Genomic DNA, 22988 nt, shown 5'->3' on the forward strand with positions numbered 1-22988 from the left:
GAATTCTCCGCCAGGCCATACCCCTTCCCCATTGTACGATATTTTTCATTTATATAAATTGCTTTAAATGCTATCTGTAATATGTGCATTTAGATTGACAATGATTGACAATGTATATCTTGTACCATGTATGCAGTCATTAAACAGCTGGGTTCACACTACTGTATGAGATGTGAGCATGTTGTGCATGTGGAATCTTAGATCCTGGATCTAAATGAGCAGCTTACAACACTCAGGTCTATGGGCATCATGGAAAGGAGTTTGTTGCTCATTGAGCACTCGCTGGGGTAGATGTGGGGGTGGAGGATAGTTCAGGAGAACAGGATCATCAGGCAGCAAGCTGGGTGACAGGAGGAGGAACAGACCAAGCAACTGAGGTAAAAAAGCCTGGTCTGCAGTGCCATATACCAATAAAGAATGTCTCTCAAAAATTATGTGTAGGTGGTTTGTTTATTTATAGAATTCCAGCATGCCACCCATTTTTGGTCTCAGATCTTCAGTAGACAAGTGGACATTCCTACCTCTCAAAACACCTGCAGGCAGCTTTTTGGGTTTTCTCCACCCAACCTATTGTCTTTACCCAGTTGTGAGGTTAGAGAGAAGAGTTGCAAGGAAACTAATTCTCACCCCAATATGTTTGCAAATTTTGCGAATTAGTAGAATGCCAATAAAGAGCTAGCACTATTGGAGCATGACAAGCCCTCTGACAACAAGGGGAATATCTGTTACAGGGGATTAGGAGCACAGATAACCTTCTGCTATATATCCAAGGTACATTTATATCTTTCCTGGGCCCATGCGAGGCATTGTTGGCGATGATGTTGGGTCATCAGGAGCACTTACAGCTATTAAACCCTAGTCAACACAAGGTATACCACATGGTTATTGTGGAAAAATGTCTAACTTTCTTGCTGTTGCCTTACTGTGCTAGTTGGTCTACTGTGGCATGTGGTTGCTGAAATGCCAGACATGCCAACCGACACGCACCTCTAGGATCACACATGGCCTGCTGTGTGATCTTCTATCAGATGCCTGTCTAGTCTTGAACACTTTCGATACCGTGGTTCAGGAGCAGCCAACAAGTGCAACTGTCTCAGAAATACTGGCACCACACCTCTGGATCCCAACAATCTGCACGTAGTCAAAGTTACTAAAGTCCCCATGTTTACCCATGGCTGCCAAACATTGCCTTTTGCTGTGCAGAGTAGAGATCAGCACATTATCTGAGAGTATATGGTGAAATGCTCATCACATTGTATGGCGTTACTCATCACAAGATGTCACAAGCCAGCTGTTCCTAATGCAGTGATCAGTCAGTGTACTTGCTTCTCATTAAATTAAGTGAAAATAAATGGGATCTCGAGGAAAATACGTTTATTAGGTGCTTGAGTGAAGATTTTATACATAAGTTACTCAAACAACTTACGGAGATATGTATCCAGTGGGATACAGTCATCGGTGTCATCAGTGGAAGACAGCTGCTCACATATACTTTCTGCAGTTTCGCCTTCTAGGAATTTGCTGTGGTCACCACAATTTCTCAGTATCTCAACACAATCTGTTCTTCAAAAAAAAAAGAATGTACAGAATGCAACATTATTTTGCAAATGCAGCAAGTGTAATACATAAAAAATAAGAAACTGGAAGGAATTCACAGTGAAGTGATAATTTCTTAAGACTTGTCAAGCAGATATTTTCATGTTTTGTATTCATTTATTTTCAATTAATTTTACTGAGGGCTGTACCAATATGCATGTTTTTTCAGAGTCTGGATAGCTCCTTCGGTAGAGCATCTTCAAAAGCGTCCCCATCTTCAAAAAAGGGAAGAAGGTGGATCCAGGAAACTACAGGCCTGTGAGCCTGACTTCTATACCGAGAAAGATCTTTGAACAAATTATTAAACAGCATGTATGCAAGTACTTGGATGAAAATGGAGTAATTAACCAGAGGCAGCATGGGTTTGTGACAAACAAGTCATGCCAGATTAATCTAATTTCCTTCTATGACAGTATCACCAACTTGGTTGATCAGGGAAATGTGGTGGACAAAGTTTATCTTGACCTTAGTTAAGCATTTGACAAAGTATCTCATACCATACTTATTTAAAAAAATGACCAAATATGGGATTGACAAGGCAACTGTTAGGTGGATTCAGAACTGTCTGAGTGATCGTATTCAAAGAGTGGTCATAAATGGCTGCACATCCAAGTGGAAGAATGTATCAAGTGGGGTACCACAAGGCTCTGTCCTAAGCCGAGTGTTGTTCAACATTTTTATAAATGATCTGGAGGAGGAAATTGATGGGAAACTGATCAAATTTGCCAACGAAACAAAGCTAGGAGGGATAGCTAACACTATGGAAGAGAGAGGGAGTATTCAAAAAGATCTGAAAAAGCTTGCACAGTGGGCAGCAACTAATAGAATGGTATTTAACATGGAGAAACGTTGGCAAGAAAAATGAAGAAAGCATATACAGAATGGGAGGAATTGGGCTAAGCAGCAGCACATGTGAAAAAGACCTGAGTATACTAATAGATCATCGACTGAACATGAGTCAATAATGTGATGCAGCAGCCAAAAAGGCAAACACAATTCTGGGATGTATTAAGAGAAGCATAGAGTCTAGCTCACGTGAGGTAATTATCCCCATCTACTCTTCCTTAGTCAGACCTCATCTGGAATACTGTGTCCAGTTCTGGGCACCCCCTTTAAAAAAGACATAGACAAACTAGAGCAAGTTTAGAGAAGAGTTACCAAGATGGTGAACAGTCTGCAAATCATGTCCTATGAAGAACAGTTAAAGGATCTGGGAATGTTCAGCTTGCAATAAAGAAGGCTGAGAGAAGACTTAATAGCTGTCTACAAATATCTGAACAGCTGTCAAAGTGCAGAGGGATCAGCCCTATTCTCATTTGCACAAGGAAAACTAGAAGCAATGGGATGAAACTGAAAGGGAGGAGACACAAATTAGATATTAAAAAAAACTTTCTGACAGTGAGGATGATCAGTGAGTGGAACAGGTTACCACGGGAGGTGACGAGTTCTCCTTCCATGGAAGTGTTCAAACAAAGGCTGGACAAATATCTGTCTGGGATGATTTAGTGAATCCTGCACTGAGTAGGGGGTTGGACCGGATGACCCCGGAGGTCCCTTCCAATCTACCATTCTATGATTCTTTGTAGTGAGCTCCTTCTAAAAGCTGCGGCAAATGGCAATAATTTTACCTTTTCATTCAGTGCATTGTCATCCTTGACGCATCGTGGATTCAGGTTGACAGATTACTAGGAAACACTTATAAGGACTTTGCAGTCATGGTGCACTAATGATAAAGGTATGTGGTAAGTCCTTACAGAAGCACTCCATATTTTTTTATTCCTGAAGTTCTCACCTTATTTCCCATCACACTCTTGAAGTCTCCTGTATATATTGCAGTCTCTTCCATGCAGTGCAGCCTCCTGTCTGATGCTTATCCGGCACCATCTTGATGTTGCTTTCAATTTCACAGAATTCTGCACTATCAATCTCATGATACATCTGAATAGCACCCATGAGCAGCTACAGACTATACTATCTTTGCCTGCTGGGAGTGCAGTGTAAATATCATGTGGCCCTCGGTGAACATGAGTTTGACACCCATGCTTTAGTGGATAAGTCCTTTCTCACCATAATCAGCCTTACTTCTTTTCCCTAATACCCTTTACAGCTTAAGGCCCTTTACACGCAAAGATAATCTTTCAAATAATTGAAAGATTTAGCAAAGTATTTGCATAAAGTGATAATGGCCATTAACACTGTATCATCTTCATTTACATGTAAAAGGACCTTCACGAGTTGCTTGCTGAGCCCAGCCTGTTTTAAACATGCACCCAGCTGTGCAAACAGCTGCCACCACATTCCTTTGTTCTCCTTGTGGTTAATATAAACATGTAAACAGCTGCTGGAACATTCCATTGTTCTCCTCACAGCTACTGGCACATTCCATTGTTCTCCTCATGCCTGATGGAAAATTCCATTGTTCTCCTCATGGCTAGTATAAACATGCAAACAGCTACCGACACATTCCATTGTTCTTCTTGTTGCTTCTGATTCATTCCATTGTTTTCCTCGCAGCTATTGTAAACATGCAAACAGCTGCCAGACATTCTATTGTAATCCTCATGGCTAGTATAAACATGCAAACAGCTGTCAGAGCATTCCATTGTTCTCCTCATGAATGTTGCAACATTCCATTGTTCTTCTCAAGGCTGCCAGCACATTCCATTGTTCTCCTTGTGGCTAGTGTAAACATGCAAACAGCTGCCAACACATTCCATTCTTCTCCTCACAGCTGCCAGCACATTCCATTGTTTTCCTCATGGCTAGTATAAACATGCAACAACCTGCCAACACATTCCATTGTTTTCCTTGTGGCTTCTAACACATTCCATCTTTCTCCTTGCAGCTGCTGGCAGACTGCATTGTTCTCCTCATGACTAGTGTAAACATGCAAACAGCTGTCATCACATTCCATTCTTCTTCTCGCGGCTGCCCTCAGATTGAATTGTTCTCTTCTCGGCAAGTGTAAACATGCCGTGGGAAGAACATCCTGCAGTCTTCTGAAAGATGAGCGAAGTACATTTAAATGGTATGTATTTGATCAGTCCTTTCAGCAGCTGAACGACTGATTTTATGTGAACTAAAATCCATTGTTCAAACAAAAAGTGCATGATGCCTGCGTTTACATGTAACAATTAACGTTCATTTTCAGCCATTTGACCGAATTTTCAGCGATAATCGTTGCATGTGAAAGGGCCTTTACTCTCATCCTCTCCCCCTCCTTTTCTCTTTCTCTGCTTTACTACTTCTTTTTTCTTCTTTCTATTATATTCTGGATTGTCCTATGCCAAACACTTAACATCCAATACACATTTCCATGGGGCTCTGACCTTTTATGGTGCTTTCCTGCCTTCCTGGTCAAAGATGATGATTTTGTGGAGTTACTAAGGGCCTAGTGGCTCAAATGGTGGCTATGACAATGCATTTAAAAAGGATGATGCTCTATTACACTAGGAAAATGCCAAGTTTGTTTTGAGGGGAAGATTGCTTGGAAACATGGCTACCCTCTGTAAGTGTCAGACCTGTCAACAAAAAGAAGCCAGTGAGAAATTGCACAAAGCTTACACAGATTTCTAGCTATTCCTGTCTGAGCTATCGCGTTGGGCATGGAAGTTTGCTAAATCTAATTTTGATTTGTGGCTGGACAGCACTTTTTCCATTTCCAAGATGGTTTATTCTGCCTTGCAAGTAAATCCATTCGAAGATTGGTTTAGTTAGCAAAGGGTAATTTCAAACCCTTCCACATAGCTTCTCCAAAAACTTTGTATGGAACATCACATTCAAGAAATGATTATCCTGCTTACAGACTTATACCAAATTATATCAATCAAAACCTGTAGAGGCTCTCAATTTCTTAACTCTAGTTCACCTCCCTAAGCTCACTGCCAATCAAAACGCATTGCTGAATAGTGACATTAGGAATCCATCAGGTCCTTGCATAATGGCAAAGCTCCTGGTCTGGATGGGTTTTGGGGGGAATTTTCAAATCTCTGTTAAAGCAGGTTGTACCCACCTTGACTAATTATTACAATAAGATTCTACTCACAGTGAACATCCCAGCCCAGGCTAAAGTAGCCCATATAAAAGACGCAACCTTAACCCTTATAAGCACCCTGAATCTCCAAACTCATACCGCCCCATTTTGCTAATTAATCAAGACCTGAAGTTTCTAAGATCTTGGCAGACAGGTTCAGTTTATTTATACTCTCACTTATTGCTCTCTCTTTATTAAGGGTCACTTGGTAGTAGCTAACATAAGAAAAGCTCTGGCTGTGTTAGACAAGATCTGCTGCCATTCCTGGCTAGCTATTTCCTCAGTCTTGGTAGAGCTTGATGCTGAACAAGCATTTGATAATGTTCAATGGGACTGGTGCTCGATAGACTGAACTTTCTGGACTTTTCCAGAAGGCCTTTATGACATCCCAGCAGCCAGAATTCATACCCCTGGCTTTTATCGTTACCATTCCCTTTTCAGAAAGGAATGCATCAGGGCTGACCCTTATCATCCCTGTTATTTCATCTAGCATTTGAACCTCTTGCCAGATATCTAGAGTATTCAGGATTATCGAAAGGGATAGAGGTGGACCACAGAAAAATTAAACCCGTTTTGTTCGTTGATTACGTTTTATTATTTGTAGCTAACCCGAGGCGCACTAAAATACACTTTTATTTACCATATCCACATTTGAATCTTTGTCAGATTATCATATTAATCCCCCAAAGAGCAAAGTACTAGAATTAAGGTGGTCCTACACTTCCTTTGATCTGCTGATGACACAACTCTACTTGCTGAAAATGAAAATGACCTTGAATACCTATTTCGAAAAGTCAAAGAAGAAAGCCAACATATGGGACTGTATCTCAAGAAAACAACACTGCTGACAACAGCAAGCAATGTTGTACCAAGCAGAACAATCAACAATGAAGAAATTGAACCAGTCCAAGATTTCACTTTGCTTGGATCCAAGATCGACCACAATGGCAAATCAGGGCCTGAAATCAAATGAAGAATCAGCCTTCGCCATAGAGCAATGCAAGGAATGGCGAAGATACGGAAGCGCAAAGACATCAGCATTACAACAACGAATAATCAATGCAATCATTTTTCCAATAACTACATATACATGTGAAGGCTGGACACTCAAGAAAGTAGACAGAAGAAGGATCGAGGCCTTTGGGCTGTGGTGCTGGACATAGGTCTCCCTTCAGCCTAACATACTATTTTACTATTTTACGATGGACAGAGATGGTCACTAATAAGGCAATTCTAGAACATGTCAGACCAAAAGTATCACTAAAAAAGCTAAATCACCAAACAATGGCTTTCATACATTGGTCATGTCGTAAGAGTCAATTCTCTGGAAATATTAATGCTTGGCACAGTCTGCTTGTTGATCACTAGATGCCGCAACAATGCAATCAAAGAGATTTCGCTTACTTAACAGAGTTTGAGAAGGGGCACACTATTGAAATGTGAGAAGCTGAATGGTTGTATTGCCAAATTGTCGGCCATCTGGGCTGTTCTGACCAGACTGTCAGAAGGTATTGGGACCAGTGGATGCATGAGGGCATGCAAGATGACCAGGCACAGGACACCCTTGACAAACCAGCAGTAGAGAGGATAAACTGATCATCTGACAAGCATGAGCAGCTTCAAGTGGTTCATTGTCCACCATCCAGAGACAAGTGGCACTATCTTTACAGGCCCTTGTGTCTGTTGGAACAATTTCTAGGCGCTTAGCTGAAAGACATTTGGTTTCAAAGCCTCCATTATGTGTATTGCCTTTTGATACCCACCATCATCTCCATTTGCAGTGGTGTCATGAGCAATGAAACTGGACTGCTATGATGTTGAACTTGTTTGTCTTCAGCAAGGAATCCAGGTTTAGTTCGCGCACTGACAACAGTCATGTTTGTATACAGAGATCTAGGGGTGATCCCCTCAATCTTGCGCTGCAGCCCAACATGCCCTCTGAACGCCAGGGGGATGACTGTTCCAGTGAAAAGAGGACGGGAAGCGCAGGGCAGGTCAGACAGGTCCCAGTGGTGAGGGACTCAATTATAAGGGGGACAGATAGGGCAATCTGCCATAAAGACCGGGATCGTCAAATGGTGTGTTATCTTCCTGGCGAGTTCGACACATCACGGATCGAATTGACAGATTACTGGGAGGGGCTGGTAAGGATCTAGAGGTCATGGTGCATGTTGGCACCAATGAACAAATTAGAGGTCAATGGAGAGCCTCAAAAATGATTTCAGGGACCTAGGATCCAAGCTTAGGGCAAGGACCTCCAGGATAGTTTTCTCAGAAATACTACCTGCACCAAAAGCCACACTAGAAAGGAAGCAGGATCTTAAGGAGGTAAACAAGTGGCTCCGGAGTTGGTGTAAGAAGGAAGAGCTTGGGTTCCTGGAGCACTGGGCTGACTTTGCTGTCGGCTACAGGCTCTACCGTAGGGACGGGCTGCATCTTAATGGGGAGGGTGCAGCTGTGCTTTGGGAGAAGGTGGCTAGAAGGCTGGAAAAGTGTTTAAACTAGGGACTGGGGGAGGGCAAAAAGAGAAACGGGGGTAGACAGTGTAGATAGCGACCTGGGGACAAGCAATGGGAATGTGGGTTGAGCAGGGGTAGGGTTAGTACAGTTAGAACTGACAGAACAGCCAATAGTACCATTAGTAGCAAAATGAATTTAAAGAACAAAAACAACTGTATAAATTGTATGGCAACGAATGCAAGAATTCTGATCGGCAAAGTGGGTGAGCTTGAAGTGAGAATGACAGATGAAAATTACGATATAGTTGGAATAACGGAAACATGGCTTGATGATAAGTGCAATTGGGCAGTGAATTTACAGGGTTACAATCTCTTTGGAAGAGACCGTGGGGAACAGGAAGGGGGAGGGCTATGTATGTACGTTAAATCCTACTTATTGCCGAGGCTATGGGAGGATATAGTGGCAGGAGATGAACACGTGGAATCTCTGTGGGTAGAAATACAAAGAGAAGTAAAATAACAAAATACTGATAGGGGTTTTCTATAGGCCACCAAAAGCAACAGAATAAACTGAAATCTTATAATGAAATAATTATTATGGGGGACATTAATTACGAAACTTTAGTAAAGCAAAATTTGAGCAGCTCAGAACTACTATCGGTAACATTAATTGGGAAAGTATCCTTAAAAAATATCAGTACAGACAAGAAATGGGAAAAATTTAAAAACATCCTAATTACTTCATGTGAGCAGTTCATACCTTTTAAAAACAAAAGAACCACAAGGAGAAAGAAACCAATGTGGCTCGACAGGACTGTAAGGGGGGGGCAATAAATGAAAAAAATAAAGTGTCTAAATTACTAAAACAAGAACGCAGCAAAGAAGCGTTAAAATTAGAGATAAGCGAGCACACTCGGATAAGGCAGTTACTCGAGCGAGCATCGCTCTTCTCGAGTAACTGCTTTCTCGCCCGAGCAGGCTCAGGAGGGGGGGCAGAGATCTCTCCCCCCAGTTCCCCCACGCCGCCCCCTCGAGCCTGCTCGGACGAGAATGCAGTTACTCGAGAAGAGCGATGCTCGCTCGAGTAACTGCCTTATCTGAGCATGCTCGCTCACCACTAGTTAAAATCATACTGGGAAAAAAACTAAATATGTAAGGGAAATATCAAAATTGCCAAAGAGGAGGCAGAAAGACTGATTGATAAAGACAGCAAAAATAACCCTAAACTATTCTTCAATTATATTAACCCCTTCATGACATGGCCTATTTTTGGCTTAAGGACGCAACAATTTTGGCGGATTTTCTTCTCCATTTATCAAAAGCCATAACCTTTTTATTTTTCCATCGACGCGGCCGTGTAAGGGCTTGTTTTTTGCGTTGCGAACTGTAGTTTTTATCAGCGTCATTTTTAGGTACATTAACTATCTTGTAAAACTTTTATTTTTTTTTTAATGAAAGCAGGGAGAGAAAACGCATCAATTCTGCCATAGATTTTTTTTTACAGCGTTAATCATGCAGCATAAATGAGACATTCCGTTTTTTCTGCGGGCCGGTACGATTACAGCGATACTAAAATTCTTAAATTTTTTTTAGGTTTTTCCACTTTTCTGCAATAAAAACCCTCTTTTTGGAAATCTTTTTTTTTCTAAATCGCTGCATTCAAAGTCCTGTAACTTTTATTTTCTGACGTACAGAGCTCTATGATGGCTTATTTTTTGCGAAACGAGCTGTAGTTTATACAGCGATCTGAGGCACTGGCAACACATGACGCCAGTGTCTGGCGTCCTGTTGCCATGGCGACAGGCCGGGCTCTCGCGATGTTATCACTGATAAATCACTGGGCCCAGATGGAATATACCCAAGGGTTCTATGGGAACTAAGTGATGTGATAGCTAGACCGCTATTTCTTATATTTATGGACACTATCAAGACCGGGGTTGTACCATTGGATTGGCGCATTGCCAATGTGGTTCCAATATACAAAAAGGAGTCCAAAAGAGAGCCTGGTAACTACAGTTATTGAAGTCTCACTTCAATAACTGGAAAACTATTCGAGGGGTTTTTGAGAGACTCTATCCTAGAATACCCCAAGGAGAACAGTATAACCCCTCATGAGCATGGGTTCTTGAGGGGTCGATCATGTCAGACCAATTTGATCAGCTTTTACGATGAAGTAAGCTCTAGGCTGGACCTGAGAGGGTCTAGTGATCTCGTATATCTGGATTTCTCTAAAGCATTTGACACCGTGCCGCATAATAGGCTGATATATAAAATGAGACAGCTCGGACTGGGTGAAAACGTGTGTATCTGGGTAAAGAATTGGCTCGGAGATAGAAAGCAGAGGGTGATAATAAATGGTTCGTACTCTGATTGGGCCACCGTTACCAGTGGTGTGCTACAGGGTTCAGCATTAGGCTCCATTCTGTTCAATATATTTATCAACCTGATAGAGGGACTACACAGTAAAATATCAGTATTTGCAGATGATACAAAATTATACAAGACAATCAATACAACAGAGGACAATGTACGGCTACAAATGGGCCTAGATAAGCTGGGGGCTTGGGCAGAAAAATGGCAATGCAGTTCAATGTTGATAAATGTAAGGTTATGCACATGGGCAGGAGGAACGAATGTCACTAATATACACTAAATGGGGTGCAGCTAGGGAAACATGATATGGAAAAAGCCCTGGGGGTACTAGTGGATTGTAGATTTAACTGGAGCAATCAATGCCAATCAGCTGCTGCAAAAGAAAATAAAGTCTTGCGGTGCAAAGAGGTATAGGGGCGAGGGACGAGAACATTATCCTTCCACTATATAAGGCACTTGTCAGGCCCCACATGCAATACTGTGTACAGTTCTGGACACCGGTACTCAAGAAAGATGTTACAGTGCTTGAGGGGGTTCAAAGAAGGGCAACTAAATTAATAAATGGAATGAGAGGACTGGAATACCCAGAGAGGCTATCAAAATTAGAATTATTTACCCTAGAAAAAAGACGGGTAAGGGGCGACCCATTAACTATGTATAAATACATTAGCAGACTATAATACCCAGAGAGGTTATCACAATTGGGGTTATTTAGTTTAGAAAACAAAAATGGCTATGGGGAAACCTAATAACTATGCATAACTATATCAGGGGACAATACAGAGATCTCTCCCATTATCTATTTCTACCCTGTAATTAGGACTGTAACTAGGGGACGACTTTATAACTATGTATAGATATATCAGGGGTCCGTACAGAGATCTCTCCCATCATCTCTTTACCTAGAACTGTGACAGTAACAAGGGGGCGCTCTAATAACTATGTATAGATATATCAGCGGTCAGTACAGAGATCTCTCTTATGATCTGTTTATACTCAGAACTGTGACTGTAACAAGGAGGCATCATCTACATCTAGAGGAAAGAAGGATTCTACAGCAACACAAAAGAGGGTTCTTTACTGTGAGAGCAGTGAGACTATGGAACTCTCTGTCTGAGAACGTGGTGATAGCGAATTTGATAAGAGAGTTTCAGAGAGGCCTTAGCACCTTTCTTGAGCATTACAGTATTACATATTATAGTTACTAATTACCTTCAGAAGGGTCGGTGATCAAAGAATTATTCTGATTGCCAGACTTGGAAGGAATATTTGCCCTTAAATGAGAAAAATTGGCTTCTACCTCATTGTTTTTTTTTGTCTTTCTCTGAATCAACAGGTTAATAGTCTGAACTAGATGGACAGGTCTTTTTTCAGCCTAATATACTATGTTACTATGAGTTTCAGATAGAAAGGAAAAACTAACTAAGGTAATGCTAGCTCATTTACATAAACTGAAAAGCTAGCTACATAATGAATGGGGGAAAAAAATCACCGAAGTGGCCCTTTAAATACCTACTTTTGGTCTGGATTACTATGCTCTACAAGGCAGTAGAACACTCTCTAGTAGCCCACTTTGTTAAAACATGTTTCCTAGTACCTAAGTAATGACAATATTGTTTTTCTTTTAGATTCCAAGGTAAAAGGCAGTACAAATCTACAGATATTGGGTACGTTTTACTGGCGAAATATATCAGACATCTGGCTCAACTGGGGCCAAACAAACTGGCGTACATGCACCTTGCTTATATATGTATGCATTTTAAACCCTTTTTATTCCATTGCTCCTCATGGGACATGCCTTTTTCCTCATGGGTCATGCCTTTTTCCTCATGGGTCATGCCTTTCAAGAAAATGAGTGTAACTTTACAGCAAAATTCTGTTGCAAACTAGGCTGAACAATGGATGGTTTGGTGTTGGACAAATAGGGATCCTGCTGCTGTGACCCCCGCTGATCCGTAGAACCAGGAGGCTGCAACAGTTGGCAGTGTTTATTGCTTGGCAGCTCCTCTCGTCAGCTATAGATGGACTTAGAGGTCTATGGACACCTTCTACAGACCTTTACTTGTCCATCTTCAGCCGAAGCAGCACAGCACTCGGATAAGTGCTAAAGCCCCTAGATTCTAGTGATCAGTGGGGGGTTCAGCAGCAGAAACCCCAGTGATCAAAACTTTTGAAAAGTCCCTTTGACATGTCAAAAGTTTGAAAAAAGTATAGTTACTCTTCAAGTCATATTTTCACAGAAGTGAAATTTGATTTCAAGGAGAAAAAAAAGATTTTAAAACAAAACTATTTAATTACAGCTGAACTCACTGCACATGAACATATTCCCAATTTCAAAATCCCAAACTGAAGAAGTAAATATATTTTGAATGCTACTGTGAATGAGGGGGGAACAAGTACTATGAACACAATGACCCATTGTTCACCTGGAGAGTTGTTCAGGATATTCTGTCACAATGATGGAACAAGAAAATAAACTGAAGGATAACATATTCAGTGTGCCCTGTATTGTTGAACTGAGTCGATTACTACTCAAGTAGTCCAATTTACAAATATAGGAAGTAGTATGGTAATGAGCACCCCTTACTTGCAGATGATGCTTCCTCTGGATTTACTATGACATGGTTTAATTTGGAGCGAGCAAGCAATTGCCTTCCATATTTCTGGATGACATTTCCTAATATCTAGAACAGGAATATTCTTGATAGGCATCTTAATGATTCCTTTCTCCCACAGCTTCATGTCATTCAGGGCTCCTTGATCTGATTGAGCATTACAGCTTCGAAATAATTCAGTTGGCCTAAAAATAAATACAAAAATTCATATTGGTAATATCAGTGTGAGCATTGATAAACTATATACAGAGAAAAGGAGCACATTTCACAGACAGCTTTTCAGAGTAAGTGTGAAGTAGAGAATGGAACACGCATGTGGTATGCCATATTTATAAATAATCTGCTACCGTTTTTGCATTTTTCATCAACTTTTACAAAGATTGATCGGTATTTTCCAGGCAAGAAAATGGTTAGTCAGTGTATGCCAAGTTCAATGGCCAACTGCACATTGTAAAAGGCATTTAGTATATGTCACATAAAAAACTGTCAAAATTATAAAACATTTTATGAATGTAAGAAATACAAGGTCAGAGCATATTTAATATATGAAGGCTATGTTCAAATCTTCATTCAGAGCCTCTGCTTGTGGCTCCATCACAAAACCAGCATCAATTGCCAAACAAAAAATTCCTGCATGCACGTCTTTTTCATGCAGTAAAATGCTAGAAAGCCGAATAGAAACTGCAAGGCCTCTATTATATTTAATTTGGTTAAATTGGGTAAATTTGGTTCTATCATAAAATGGATCCATTCAGCCAGGAGATCTCCTAATGCAGCTGTGAATACAGCCTACGGGTGGCTTCACACGAGCGTGTTTTTGTGCATGCATACGCACTCACAAAAACACGCTTCTATTAGAACCAATGCATTCCCTATGGTGTGTGCACATGTCCATGCTTTACAGGCATGTGCCTGTAAAGATAGGACATGTGTGCACCATAGGGAATGCACGCATTGTCTTCAATGGTCTGCCGACACCCCGTAATTGTTTTTCAGGGAAGAGCTTTAAATATAAGCTCTTCCCTGAAAAACAAGAATCTTAGTTTAAAAAAAACAACAAAACTTACCTGTCCACCGCTGCCATGTCCGCACGGGGATGAAGAACACATCCCCGCGAGGAAAAATAATTCCCTGCTGCACCTGCCACATCTGTGACAGATGCAGCAAAGGAATTCTTCATCTCTGCGGGGAATAAAGAATTCCCTACCACAGCTTCAAAGCAGTGCAGGGAGTAGATAGGCTAGATGTGCCTGAGTCCCGTCAGCTGAGGAGAGGTGAGTATATATTTTTTTTATTTTTAACACATTTTAGGGCTGATTTTCAGGTTTATATTTAAAGCCCTTCCCTGAAAATCCCTGCAGGGATTGCAGCAGCCCATTGCTTTCAAGTGAACTGCAGAAGTGGTGGTCCCATTCGAAACAATAGGAAAACATTACAATCCTCTGCCACAGCTGTGGCAGGGCATTCTTTACTCCCTGTGGGGAGTCCTCTTGGCACTGATCCCTGTGACAGTGCTGTCACAGTGTTCAATGGCAAGGGGACTCCCGGCAGGAATACTTACACGGCAGCGGCTAAAAGGGATGTTTTTCAGGGAAGAGCTTATACTTAAAGCTCTTCCCTGAAAATCATTTCAGCGGTGCCGGCCGACCATTGTCTTCAATGGAGCCGCCAGCAGCAACACAGCTCCACTGAAGGCAATGCACGGACACACTCGCTTGTGTTAAGCCACCTTAACCCCTTGAGTGGCGGGTTTCCTACCACCCTGTCGTGCCCATCAGGGCAGGTTTTTTAAAATGGTCTAATCATTGAATTTCAACTAATTTTGCAGTTGCGTCTCAAGAGCCATAACTTTTTCATTTGTCAATTGACATGGCCATGTGAGGGCTTGTTTTTTGCGGGACAAGTTGTGATTTTTTAAACAGGGAGGAGGAAAAAAAGAAATGGGGAAAAAAGAAAAAAAATGGCCATGTCATTAAGGGGTTAAATAATGTATTAACTTCCTTCTCTGGGTCATTACGACGCATGGATACCACATGTGCGATTGTACTTTTGATTTTTTTTACAAAGTAAAGGGAGACAAGTGTTTTTATTATAATTTTTTAACTTTTTTTTTTTTAATTTTTTTTTTGTCCCTTTAGGGGACTTCCACAGGGACCCATCAGGACCCCTGATCACATTCCGGGAGTCCGATGGTGACAGCCCTTTACATGCTGCAGTGACAGCCCTTTACATGCTGCAGTCACACAGCAGAGATCGGAGGTTTTCTCTGATCTCTGCTGTAAGAGCTAGTACCTAGCTGTCCTCTGACAGCCAAGCACCAAGTTCTCCCTGCCACACAGACCATCGGCTTGCTTCTGACAAGCCGATGGTCTCTATGGCAACCTGTAAACAAAGCAGGAGGTTGCCGACATATCGGCAATATCTTCTGCTGGTTTTTCAAAGTCCTTGCACTGCTCTGTGTGGGTCTGTGCAGGCAGAGCACACTGTCACAGCTTGTGGCATTGTGCTCTGCAGCTCCCATAGTGATACATAGCCCGGAAATCTTCCGGGCTATGTCGCTATGAGCAGTGGAGCTCGTCCCGGAAAATTTCCGGGCGTGCCACTCAAGGGGTTAAAGGCCCTTTTACACACAGTGATCATCATTCAAAATTCATTCAAAGGAGCTAAAGTGAGCGATTGTTTCGCTTTCACATGTAACGATTATCATTCACTTGTCATTAGCGGTCATTTAAGATGACTTTATAAATATAGGAAACGGGTCTGTCTATCACATTACTTGATTCCCTTAAACCCCAGGAATGTTTGCCATCGGGACCCAGTGATTTGTCTATTTCAGTCTACTTTTTGTTTTAGTAGTTTAAATGCTTTCTTTTTGGTGTTCATTGCCCACTTTACATTTTTATTGAGCCACATTGGTTTTTTCTTATTACCCTTTTATTCCTATAAAATATGAACTGCTCACAGTAAGTAATTAGCATGTTTTTATACATTTCCCATTTATTGTTTGTACTTTTACTTTTTGAGGACATCATCCCAGTCTATAAGGTTAAGAGCATCACTAATAAGCTGATGGAACTTTGCCTTTCTGAAGTTTAGTATTTTTGTAGCTCCCCAATTAAACTCTTTATTGAAAGACAAGTTGAAATATATTATATTATGGTCACTATTTCCCAGGTGCCCCCCAACCTGCACCCCTATTATTCTATCAGGTCTGTTGATTAATATTAAGTCTACGATGGCCGTCCCTCTAGTCGGGTCCTGTACAAGTTGGGTAAGGTAGTTATCTTTAGTAATTGACAGGAATTTGTTATGAGATCCGCAGGTTTCGGCTTCGCAGTTTATATCCAGCTAGTTACTCTATAATATTTACCTCATTGTGATTTGCTGTGTCATCTATTTGCTTCAGTAATAGATTTTCGGTGGCTTCTGTTATATTTGGTGGTCTATAGTAAACCCTTATGAGAATTTTGTGAATATTAAACCAGACTTAATTTGCAACAATTAATAAGTTGTGCCATAGACACTTTTCTAAGCATATTTAACAATGACCTTTACCGGTTGTTAAAATTTGTACAATACGTAAGATTCCGGCATCCCAGTTGACAGGGTTCTCGCACATCTGCTAGGCATGTTAACATTTGACTCTCCATATTATTATATTCACATGAAACATCAAAGTCTTGCCAGTTCTGCGTGTTTCCCCAGCTTGTGTTGTAGAGTTTTATACACAAATCCCTAAAATAAGAGAAAACGACAGAGTGAATAAACTAGCATAAATCACAGACTGCACATATCTTGTAGTATGTGGAATAAATGTAACTAAATTGCCATCACACTTGAGATGTAGATACTGTACATACAATAAATACCATGATAAAAAGTGTCCTCTTAATTCTACTGAATTATTTCATAAACCAGTTATTTCATTAACTTTCCTCAAGAAAGAAAGAAAAACCAGTTACTTTAAAGCCTATAGGCAACTACCCTGCAATTTAAAGTCCAATCAATTAAAGGGATTGTAGCAAGATTATAAATTATCCCCTTTCTTCAGAATAGAGGATAACTTGTCGATAGGTATCTCACCATTGAGACCCCGGCTGATCTTGAGGACGAGGGACTTGTGTAACGCTGTTCTTCTCACTGCAGGGTTACTAAAGTCCCCAACAGTGAGGAGGAGACTGAATGGAGAGTTGGTTGTGCAAGAACTCTAGTGCTCCATTCTCTTTTAATAGAACCATTGAATAAGGTTATCACGTAATTTTTGCTGCAGCGTGTACACAGTAAAAACAAAACCCTCCCAAAGGCGGCAGAAGTTCATTTTTTACCCATTTCACCCCATGTAGAATTTTTTCCGTACCTTATATGGTACATTAAATAATTCCATTGAAAAAATACAACTCGTTCTGCAAAACAAAAACTATCATTTATAATTTTAAAAGGGTTGTTGATCCAAGGATTATTCCGATTGCCAGATTAGAGTCAGCAAGGGATTTTTTTCCCCTTAAATGGGGAAAATTTGCTTTTACCTCATTGTTTTGTTTTTTTGCCTTCCTGTGGATCAACATTGGGTGTTAATAGGCTGAAGAAAATGGACATATGTCTTTTTTCAGCCTTACATACTAGAATATCAGAGCTTGAGCGGGTTCAAAGGCAAGCAACTAAATGAATTAATGAAATGGGTGGACTCTAATCCTCAGAGAGGTTATCAAAATTGTGGTTATTTAGTTTAGAAACAAGATAGGCACTCTAATAACTATGTATATCTATATCAAGGGAAAATACAGAGATCTATTTCATCGTCTATTTATACCCAAGACTAACAAGGGAGTGCTCTAATAACTATGTATAGATATATATATCAGTGGTCAGTGCAGAGATCTCTCCCATCATTTATTATACCCAGGGCTGTAACAAGGGGGCGCTCTAATAACTATGTATAGATATATCAGCAGTCAGTACAGAGATCTCTCTCATCATCTATTATACCGAGGACTGTAACAGGGGTGCTCTAATAACTATGTATAGATATATCAGGGGTCAGTACAGAGATCTCTCCCATTATCTATTTATACCCAGGACTGTAACAAGGGAGTGCTCAAATAACTATGTATAGATATATCAGGGGACAATACAGAGATCTATTTCATCATCTATTATACCCAATACTATAACAAGAGAGTGCTCTAATAACTATGGCCTCTGTAAGGCCGGCCGGTGTCAGTGTAGTGTTACGCTCTCACCTCTCCTTCTGACCCTGCTAGCGCTGTAATATGTATCACCGCTGGCAGTCCCCCTGTGACTGTTCCCGACATACCCCCAACCCCACGGTCACTGTCATCCCCAGGCACACTCCCAACCACACTGCCGATTGGTCAGTCTCCATTCTGTGCTCCCAGCTCCGCTGTCACTCTCCTCCCCACCAGCCTCGGATGGTTGGATGGATGGCCGGCAAGTAACAGTGGAGATGGGACAGCAGAGACCAGGAGCCAATTGGCAGCTAGGGGTGTGACCGGGGTGTTTCCTCCAGCTTAGGCCAGTCTGCCCCTTGCTGTTGGTGGAGACAAGATACACCAGTACCCTGAAGACCTTCCGCTTCAATACATTTCTATGTTCCTGAAAATGTTAGTTTTCTTCTGTTCTGCTATTCCCAAAACAGAACAGCAAAATGGAAATGAAAACACTAGCATGAAAAGGCCCTAACTGAACTTCAGGAACCATAGAAACATCTGATGAAAACATCTAACAACACTGAAGCAGCATACTTTGTGAAAACCACGATTTGTGTCAGTGTCAAACCGTTTAGTCACAATTGTAGTTTAAGGCTGCTATTATACTAGTGCTAGTGATTGACACTACCACTCATTTTTTCCCGACAACTACCAGGCTGCACCTGCAAGCAATTAGCATTATTACAAATTGTTAATGCGCGTAACAGTAATAAGTATTGGGCAATTGTCAGGAAAACACTAGTATAATAGCAGGCTTAATGTCAGAGGCAAAGCGGCAAGACTTGGTTACTTACCTACATAAGGAAGAGTTTGCTTTTGAGCAGCAGTGAAGTTTTGCACCATCAAGTCCTGTGGAAGGCTGATGAGCAATGGTGACCCCTTTTTGGACCGACCTAGAACTTTCCAGAAAGCACTGCCAGAGCGGATCTTGGGGAAGCGGGTACTTTTTACACTCTTTAATTAGGTCTTCTACAATATCATTTTCTGATTTATTTGACATAAGAATCATTTTACAAGCTGCTTGGCAGTCTTTTTCTTCAGCCCTCTCACAGCAGTGCACACCTTAAAAAACAAAACACACAATGGTTCAGGATTGGCATCAGCACAATTACTCACTTTGTATGCTGGAAGTATATAATTGGAAGACAGCCTGGGGGGACATCTCCTCTTCTGACCCTTATCTCCAGGCTGATTTCACAGAGCTCCGGTGTTATCATGTTATATAATTGTCACACCACTTTCTGTTTTCTCTTTCATACTTGTTTTTGTGTTTTGTTGGCTTATTTACTAGTTTTGGAAAGTCACAGTGGAGTTGACAAACACATAACATGTATTTTGAGGTGCTGGAGGGAACCCTAATTCTGAGCCACTACAGTGGGACCTCTAGCCATATTTGTCAATTTATATAGAGGGATGACCCCATTTACTTCACGTTGCCAAGCAGCTCTAGTAGGTTTTTTTGGGGTGTTTCCAGATAAGCAATATAACTTGTTTAGCATAAAAGAACAGCAATTTATATAGAGTGTGTGTTACTGTGTCAACCAGAATGTCCTCCATAAGGCCAGAGAGATTTTAGGATGTAGGATACCGGGCCCCTAGGTGCGTTTCCATAAACTCAAAGACATCTATCCAATAGTTCTGTAAAACATGGCATTCCAAAAACATGTGCATGATTGTGCCTGCACCCACCAAGCATCATGGGCAGACTGCATTGGGAATTAGGCCCATGGTACACAGGCGGACAGGAGTAAAATAGATTCTGTGTAGGAACTTATTTGGATTAACATGTCTCTCGTGCTGATCAAGGGTGGCCCTGAGCTGGCTAAAAGGCCATCTCGGTCATCCGAATCCAGGTCTGGTATGTCCAAGCCCCACTTTTCAAGAGACCCATCTCTTAGTGAAGCAAGACCCCTTGTCAGTTGTCTAAAGCTACTCTCCGGTTTTTATAGAGTATTGGCCATCTGTGCCAGCTCCTCTAGCCGGGTCAGTGAAAGGGTTATGTTCAGACCTCCAAACTGGGCCCCCGAGGGCATGATGTAGTTGGAGATATCTAAAGAGGGAGTTATTAGAAAGGCCTGATCAGATCTGAAGTTGTGAGAAGGTATTAAGAACACAATTCTCAACCACATCCGAGAGGTTAGTTATCACATGATGTCTGGCCCTTGTTGCAGGTGCGGGAGAATAGGATTTCTCCACAGAGGATTGTGAGGGGACCATTTTGCTGCCTCGTCCTGTATCAGGTGGAGGGCTATACTCCAAACTTTAACGGTCACCCACATAGGCAAGGTAATTATGCGTGGAGTCGGGCCCCTTAGCAATAATCCTCTCATACTTTGTTCAGGACTTACTATTCTGCACTTAAGCCCCACCACTGAGTTATAATTAGTAGAGGACAGCCACCACCCTGCACATACCAGCTGACTAGCCAGGTAGTAGTAGTGAAAATGGGGGAGGGCTAGCCCCCCTCTCTCCAGGGGCTGACAGAGTTTCTAGTTTAATTCTTGGGGTGGATCCTCGCCACAGTATACAGAGGAGTATCTTTTGGAGAGTTGTAAAAAACTTTTTAGGGATCAAAATAGGTGTATTCTGGAATATATATAGAAATTTGGGTAATAGCTTCATTTTGATTAGTCACAGAGACAGGTAAGTTCTTTTATATTTAAATCTAAATTACTGGTAGGAACCACTAAAATATAACTTCTAATGATCGATATTAAAAACGAGGACTACTAACCAAAACACAAACACACATATACTAATAGATAAATAAAGTAATGGAGCAAGACTTTGGGATAGAGACTAGCGTTCTAATCCCGATCCCAGACCACGATTAGCACTCTAATACTGGTAATTGTCCCTGTTTCCTTCTGAACAGGTGACTCCAGTATCTAGTGCTTTGGCGCGTATTATACTAGAGGTACCGCTAATTACCTATTGGTGCTTCTTTTGTTTATTTACACTTTATTAGAACGTTGGCTTCATAACAGTGTATCCTAATGTTTCCCAGGTATTTTCACAGGCATTCCTGATGATACAAGAAATGTCTCTATCATAGCCAGACACACCAATAAAAAAGCACACAACTGTGTACCGTATATACCGGCGTATAAGACGACTTTTGAACCCCGAAAAATCTGCTCTGCAGTCGGGGGTCGTCTTATGCGCCGGTAATACAAAAAAAAAAAAAGTGTAAAAAAAAAAATTTATTACTCACCTCCCCCGGCGTTCTGTCGCGCTCCGGCAGGCTGTCGCTCGCTCCTCGTCCCCGGCGCAGCATAGCTTTCTGAATGCGGGGCTTGAAATCCCCGCTTCCAGAAAGCTAATACACACGCCGGCAGCCATGACAGCATTGAATGGCTGTGATTGGCTGAAGGCGCACGTGTTAGCAATCACACCCATTCAATGATGTCATTGAATAGTGTGATTGGCTGAAGCCACGTGCGCCTTAGCCAATCACAGCCATTCAATGATGTCATGGCTGCCGGCGTGTGTATTAGCTTTCTGGAAGCGGGGATTTCAAGCCCCGCATTCAGAAAGCTATGCTGCGCCGGGGACGAGGAGCGAGCGACAGCCTGCCGGAGCGAGCGACATCCTGCCGGAGCGCGACAGAACGCCGTGGGAGGTGAGTAATGAATTTTTTTTTTTTCTCCACTGTATACCGGCGTATAAGGTGACAGTTGGGGGGTCGTCTTATACGCCCCGTCGCCTTATACGCCGGTATATACGGTACATGTATTTGTACTTGGTCTAGTTCAATTCTTCTCTTGCTCTCTTTTGCATGGACCTAGCCCTGATATATTCTGATGATACTAGAATGACTGGTGGACATAAAGGGCCTGCTTTAATACATGCAGGCTAACCTTACTCTAGACAGCTTAAAGAGATAGCGATATCTTTACTAGCTATCTCAATAATAGTACGCTGTCTCACTAGTCCACAGCTAATATATGATTTCCATGAAGCTGGCTCACTTGTTCTCAAGAAAGTAGATACTGGTGCTCACTTATCTACAATTTATGATTTTTAATTATGATACAACTTGTCTATTCCTTATTCTTTCTGTCTAAACTCCCTCAACATGTTTCTGCCGCATTGATGGTTTAGCTGGCTCATCAGGATGGCAGTCAGACATATTTCACAGCCATGATAGAAGGCTGTTACAAGCAGCACACACACAGGCACACAGCCGATCAGTATCGGCTCGCTGTCATTACTGGCATAGGTGGTAAGTAGATGCAGTACTTGTCCACTCCACCCACTTTGTTAAGGGGCACGTCAACCATGCTCCAATCAGAGCAGGGATAGATAGCCGACATACTCCACTCCTCATATCCCGCAATGACAGCACAGATCTCACGCATGCGCAGAATGAACGACTGTAACCCGTAGCCGCCAAACCATCACAATGGTGATGCCTGGATGCGGCCGCTGATTCATAAGAATGAATCACGCACACGCAGCAGCAACTGTACAGTGCTTATAGTATAAGCACAACTCAGATGGACTCCAGCTAGTAAATGTACATTTAATATGGTCACCTGGTAATGTGCCCTTAATGCTAGTAAGTACTGCCTATATATATATATATGCGCCATATATCATATTTAAAGGCATCCAGGTGATCAAGTGTACTTCATATATTGCTACTCCATTAGGAGATACGATTACAATGACAATATACAGG

General features: G+C 41.6%; 1 protein-coding gene across 1 annotated transcript in view; it reads right to left on the reverse strand.

The window, feature by feature from the left end:
• The window catches only part of RECK (reversion inducing cysteine rich protein with kazal motifs), a 247826-nt gene that overhangs the window by 72379 nt on the left and 152459 nt on the right, over window positions 1-22988 (reverse strand). Inside the window, exons 9-12 of the mRNA XM_066579140.1 lie at window positions 19099-19366; window positions 16632-16811; window positions 13049-13261; window positions 1427-1563 (exon numbers count right to left, since the gene is read on the reverse strand). Coding sequence (XP_066435237.1) covers window positions 1427-1563; window positions 13049-13261; window positions 16632-16811; window positions 19099-19366 — 798 coding nt within the window. The remainder of the gene's footprint in view (window positions 1-1426; window positions 1564-13048; window positions 13262-16631; window positions 16812-19098; window positions 19367-22988) is intronic.

The sequence above is a fragment of the Eleutherodactylus coqui genome, chromosome 9 (assembly GCF_035609145.1).
Source record: "Eleutherodactylus coqui strain aEleCoq1 chromosome 9, aEleCoq1.hap1, whole genome shotgun sequence".
Lineage (NCBI taxonomy): Eukaryota > Metazoa > Chordata > Amphibia > Anura > Eleutherodactylidae > Eleutherodactylus > Eleutherodactylus coqui.